The 6,050-nt window shown below is 36.6% G+C and overlaps 1 protein-coding gene across 2 annotated transcripts; it reads left to right on the top strand.

Moving 5' to 3' along the window:
- Positions 1–780: 780 nt before the first annotated feature.
- Positions 781–5,690, top strand: ssbp1 (single-stranded DNA binding protein 1). Of its 2 annotated transcripts, XR_007111322.1 has the most exons (8): positions 781–872; positions 2,078–2,135; positions 2,233–2,290; positions 2,374–2,514; positions 3,854–3,941; positions 4,211–4,299; positions 4,487–4,907; positions 4,938–5,690. XR_007111322.1 is itself a non-coding variant. In XM_047575949.1 (7 exons), the coding sequence occupies exons 2-7, from the start codon at positions 2,112–2,114 to the stop codon at positions 4,528–4,530; spliced, it is 444 nt and encodes a 147-aa protein (XP_047431905.1). In that variant the 5' UTR covers positions 781–872; positions 2,078–2,111; the 3' UTR covers positions 4,531–5,690. The 2 variants fall into 2 exon arrangements, 1 of the variants encoding a protein (XP_047431905.1); XM_047575949.1 differs by having other exon boundaries at positions 4,487–5,690.
- The last annotated feature ends 360 nt before the right edge of the window (positions 5,691–6,050 follow it).

Raw genomic sequence — 6,050 nt, 5'->3', positions numbered from 1 at the left:
ATCCACTCACTATACATAACCATATATTATGAAACAGTTCATCCTGACTGAAAATACAAAGATAAACCTATGAAGTTTATGTTTAAGTGAAATTTTGGGGGTATTTTCTATTAATTATCTTTGTGGAGTTCAGATTTATTTTTATGTCTCTACTCTAAAATAAGTTTTTGTAATGAAAAAGTCTGGTTGCACATACTTATTTTTTACTCTACTCAATCCAGCAGTAAACAACATGTTATTCATGTTAATGCACATTATTGCACCTTATTAAACATTCTTATAGAAATAATATGTATTTACTTCTGTCTCTGTTTCTTGTACATTTGTTCATGCGCTAGTTTTGTACATTTGCGCTTGTATAGCTATTTATTTTATGTTATCTTTTTTATGTGCAGCTAAGCTCCTGTGACCAAATATTTTCCCCTGTGGATGATTAATGTCTAATTTCAAGTCTAAGTTCTTAATAAAGGTCAAAGAAGTTTAATTATGAAGCAAGCCAGGTGTCTTTATTCTTACGGTTTAGATAAAAAACAAAATATCCGAGATTTTATACATTTGAAATACATAAATATGTCGTAGAAAAACAATAGACTTCGTTAGACAAAATATGTGAAAACGAGATTTTATTTCCTTTCTTCTTCTTTTCTTTTTTTTTTTATTAATTTTTCACATGTATTTTTATTGCTAATTTACAATGATTATATTCTCCTTAAAATTATAATCAATAAACGTGATTCATTGCTTTATTTGTATTTTATTTTTTCGTATTAATCTTATGAAGCGGAACCTTGACGAGCTGCCGCGGAACGTCGGACTCGTGTCGGGGACGGACCGGAAGCGGCGTGAGGTTGTCGAAGTCCATTCTGCACCTGGTAAGTTTCTAACAACCTCTTTTCTCCTCTAACGGCTGCGTTTTGGCCACGTTTTTTAATTAATAACTAATGACGAGATAAAGTGGCGTTTTATTGATAAGCTTCATTCTTTGACTTTAATCATTGCGGAGTTCATTTAAACGTGTTAGTTTAGCTTATTTAACGTTACGTTATCGGCCCGTATACATACAACAACTTAATAACAATAATATTAATGAAAAAAGCAAAAAAAAAAACATATTAAACGGGGACATATTGTAGATAAACCTTTATTTTTTATTCAGTTTCTTCTTGCAATGGCGGGAGACTAATAACAAGATAAACCGTAGTTTTATTCACATTAGGTTTTAATCATCCACAAAGAAAGTTGACTGAACTTAGCTGGACATAAAAACAAGTGAAAACAAAGATAAACTAATATAAAAATAAAATAAGTAAAATCTAGTAAAATAGTTTAAGGAAACTTATGAGAAAAATTTAGCAAATGTATAAGAAATGGACATGAAAGAATACATAGTATTTACACAGGAATCATTAATAAGGTGCAGTAATGTGCATTAGCATGAATAACTTGGTGAGTTGTTGTAAAGTTGGACTGAGTTTGGTTTGAATTAAGTCCTGGAGCTGGATCAGTGTGTTAGTGAATGAGCTCCACTGTCCCTCTTGTGTCCACTTTGTCCAACTCTCCACCAATAACCTGACCAGCGTTTTGCATCATTTCTGGAGGAGTTATTAAGTCTCATGGCTTCATGCAGGAATGAGTGAATGTGGATTTCTGTGGTGCATTTAGGAAGGATGAGTCTATTGCTGAAGGTCCTTCTAAGGTGCAGCAGGACGCTTTTACTTTTATTTGTGCGTCTTTGGACACAACCCAAACACTAGTCGGGTTAATTTTTTGCTTCACTTTCAACAATAGCGCCTGGAACTTTCTCCGGGCACAAGTCAAACAAACAAACAAACAAACGTCTGTGTTTCCTATAGGTGAGATTTATGGCTCTTTGCTCTTTGATCTTGAGGAGCTGGAGACGTACGCCACAACGCTGGTGTCTCCAAACCTTTCCTCTCTGTGTTCCATCTTTATTGATCCACAACAATTGATTCAGATATTTTGTAGATAGAGAAGCGACTGTAAATACTATAATAAGTGGACACACAAGCGGACCAGTACCAGAAACCACACACATTGACTTGATTTGTGTTTTCAGGTCTTGTGTTGCTGTTTGTCGTCACTCAGAGAAGATGTTTAGAAGTGCCTCAGTTCAGGTGAGAAGGAAACACTTTCCTGTTAAAACCATTTAACCCGATGCTAAAATATGTGAGTCCAGGTGAAAACATACGAATGTCGTTCGTTCCTTCCCAGATCTTCAGACAGCTGGTGAGACACCAGAGCTCAGACGCCAGCCTCATCCTGGAACGATGTGAGTGAAGTCTCGGTCTGTCCTCACCGTGTTCTCTTGTTGCATCGTCCTCTGATCTGTGTCCCACGTCGTCTCTTTTCCAGCGATGAACCGCGTGCAGCTCCTAGGACGAGTCGGTCAGGACCCGGTGATGAGACAGGTGGACGGACGGAACCCCGTCACAATCTTCTCCATGGCAACCAACGAGATGTGGCGCTCCGGAGACGGAGAGATGAGCCAGACAGGTAGGACGGCAGGAAATAAAACTGACACGATTTATCGTTCCATCTTTAGCCTTCGTCTGGTTGGAGTTCAGGCTCTTTTAAATCAGTGTGTCTCAACCTTTTTTGAGCCATTACACATAGTTTACATTAGAAAAATACCTTTAAAAAGTATAAATAATGAAATGATGACCATGTGCTGTCAGTTTACTCATAATTTATTTACTCAGTGGATCAGAATTTCTCCAGTATCCAGTTCAGATCGAGTCCCTTTTTCTTTTCAAGTATTTAACCATCGCTATTGTACAATTTTGGGCTGTTGCCATAGCTACAAACATTGATAAATACCTAATTACATTTAATTTCCCGCGTCACTGTGTAAATAAGAGGAACGTGCAGAGTAGCTTAAAGGATTTTCTACATTTCTGCATAAAAATAACTCAAAGTGTCCTGAAAGTCTGCAGAAATGCTCTTTTTTCCCTTTCTAACTAATTTTCTGAGCTCCTCAGAAATCGTGTGTTGTGAAGATCAGATTAAAATAAATCCCTGATTCTTTTTAAACTAAACCAAGACACTGTTCAACACCTGAGTCTCTTTACGTTGATAGAATCACGTTTCGAACAAATGAGCCTTATAATCCTAGAGGTGCACGTCAGATTTGTAATATTGGCTTTTTCTCAAGAAATAAACAAATACACACGTATAACATTTCTGTTTCATTTGTTTTATTGACTTCTCTTTACCTTCTTTCAAGACTTGTGTCATAAACTGCTGATCTACTGAGTTTATTTTATGTAAAAATGTAGAAAAATCTTTGTTTTTTTTTTTTTTTTTACCTGAACTGTATGTTGCTGTTTTTCTTTCTGCCGCTAGATGTCGCCACAGATCACGATAAGTTTTCTCTGAAAGAAGCTGCTGCTTTATGAGTGTGTCAGTATTTATTTAGCTCTCAGACCTAAATGCTTAACTCATGATCCTCGTTAGAAATAATAGACGACTTACGGAGCGTTTTCATGAACTTTAAAACGTCACAAACAGACTTTTATTATTAATTTGGTGTCAGTTTGAACCCATGCAGTGTTTAACGTCTCTATATGATTAACATGCTTCATATTAGCTTCATATATGTTATTATTCTTGATAATAGTTTTTTATTATGTACCTCACACATAAACTCTTTTTAATTTTGATTATTTTTTAAAGGTTTAAGTTCTAAGTCTAATTGACACCAAGAATAAAAAGTATTGAGAGTTATTCACCGTGACTGATTCCTCTACATGCGTCTCCTGAGAGGATATGAAGCTGTAGTGTCACTGATGCCTTTTTATTTAGTTTAATTCATGTTCTCGTTCTCTGACTCCAGGTGACATCAGCCAGAAGACGACGTGGCATCGCGTGTCCGTCTTCAAACCTGGTCTGAGAGAAGTGGCGTACCAGTACGTCAAGAAAGGGTACGACGGACCTCATGGTTTATTTTATGGTGGGGATACGATAAAAAAGTAAAGGAGGAGCACGTCAGGCTGCAGCGTTCGGGTTTTACACTCTACAAGTGTCATTAGATCCATATAAAACCAGACGTTTTTGGAGCCGAAGAAGAAGCAGCAGACGTCGTTTACAGCGTTTTCATCGAGAGGCGATTAAACGCGGTTTTATAACATAAAGATCTTTGTGTTATAAGAGTTTGAGGAAGAGATTTGATGAAAACATGTGTCTCTCTCAGGTCGAGGATCCTCGTGGAGGGAAAACTGGACTACGGAGAGTACGTGGACAAGAACCAAGTCAGACGTCAAGCCACCACCATCATCGCAGGTCAGAATAAACCAGCTTGAATAGATTATTATTATTATTATTATTATAATAATTATACTGATAGAAAGCCAAGTATTCAAATTTTATTGATCTAATTTTCTGTTTATTTATGTTCATTATGTCCATTTGTGTGTGATTATTTCATTTTTCTTAAACTAAATATCCACGATATCTTCTCTGTCCTCAGACAGCATCATTTTCCTGAGCGACAACAAAGCAGAAGGAATGTGAGCGACGTTCCCAAACTTCCTTTTTTTTTTCTTTTTTTTTTTTGTATTTTCTTTTTTTTGTAGATAAGATGAGACTTGAGGATGTGTTTTGACCTGGAGGGAAGAAGAAGAAGAAGAAGAAGAAGAAGAAGAAGAGGAGCTGTCATCATGTTTGCTGCCTCCTGCTGGTGGAAAAGAAAACTGCGGGAGGAGCAAAAACAACTGTACATAACAGTTATGAATATATATATATATATTAACTCTTTTTGTGTGTGTGTGTGTGTGCACTTAAGTCTCATGTTTAAAAGGAATGAAAATTGCTTATATTTGAAATCACAAACAGTGTCGTTATAGTTCCTGTAGTTCATCATGTTGGTGAAGGTGAAGAGTTCAGGTATTGTTAAATGATAATCAGTGTTTTGCTCAAAGCTGCAAAAATATCCTCTTTATTTCTAGCAGTTGAAGTTAACTTCATGTGTTAAATAAAAGCTGACTGGATTATCTAAAATAACACACACACAGATGAAAACACAGGTTTTATATTTAAAACTGAGGACTTTGCACCGAGCGTTTGCAATAAATTTAACCAAATGATGTGTGAGCAGCTTCGGGTTTGACGGAGAACTTTGTTTTGATGTTTATTAGAGCTGAAAGTTGTCTTGTCTTAACTTGCTAACGTGCTTTTGACTTCCTGAAACTGACAGATCCCTCTTTGCAAAATTAGCTAAAACTCATCCGTTGATCTCATTTACAAACCGTTTCCTTCAAGAAATAAACGTATGTAGTCGTGTAATTTGCGGTGGAGGAGCCAGATGTTTTTCTTGCAGGTATTTTTTCGTGTTTTAAGGAGAGAAAAGTGCAAACTGAAACCAGGGTGTTGGATTTAGAGGAAGCCGCCGACGTTAGATCGAGTTTCATTTGTCCTGCTTTTTCATTTCCTGTTTAATTCCACTGAATTGAGTTGCATTTTTTTTTTTTTCTCATGTCTGTTTTTTATTCGCTCTTATTTCTGCCCTGTCACTGTCCTCGTCAGCTGTTATCGCACTTAAATCTGTTTGTCATTTCCTTCCTCAACTGGCTGGTTGCTTTGAGGTTAACATCTGATGGTTAATTCCTCTGTAGAAGTTGCCATAATAGACTCTTATTTTTCCCACAAAATAAAAATAAAAAAGCTAAACACTCCTTACTCATATCATGTTTAACCACCTGGTGTTAATAATTGATTCCTCAGTTATTTACTAAATTAGACTAGAAAAATAACTATTACTGGAGCCTCCTGCTAAACAAACTTTTACACCTGCACCTTTGAGAACTTCTTGCATGTGAAACTACACCAGGAAAAACTACAAAAGGAAAAAGTCTCTGCAACCAAATGCTGCAGGTTAAGGCTCAAGAAGATCCTGGAAGAACCCAGCCACCCGGACCCTCCCTCTTCTCCCTCCATCTCCACAAAAAATAAATTAAAAAAGCTGAAAAAGGGGTTTCTGTCTCCATGACATCCGTCTACTCAGTTCTGAATCTTAACCCACTTTATTGACACAG

The sequence above is a fragment of the Mugil cephalus genome, chromosome 22 (assembly GCF_022458985.1).
Source record: "Mugil cephalus isolate CIBA_MC_2020 chromosome 22, CIBA_Mcephalus_1.1, whole genome shotgun sequence".
Taxonomy (NCBI): Eukaryota; Metazoa; Chordata; class Actinopteri; order Mugiliformes; family Mugilidae; genus Mugil; species Mugil cephalus.
This window is presented reverse-complemented; position numbering and strand designations above follow the sequence as displayed.

What these genes read in the sequence shown, in the direction of transcription:
- ssbp1 (XM_047575949.1), top strand. Translation starts at nt 2,112, where the DNA reads ATGTTTAGAAGTGCCTCAGTTCAG. An exon ending in CAGCCTCATCCTGGAACGAT is followed by an intron (nt 2,291 to 2,373) that starts GTGAGTGAAGTC and finishes TCTCTTTTCCAG; the next exon opens with CGATGAACCGCGTGCAGCTC. An exon ending in TACCAGTACGTCAAGAAAGG is followed by an intron (nt 3,942 to 4,210) that starts GTACGACGGACC and finishes TGTCTCTCTCAG; the next exon opens with GTCGAGGATCCTCGTGGAGG.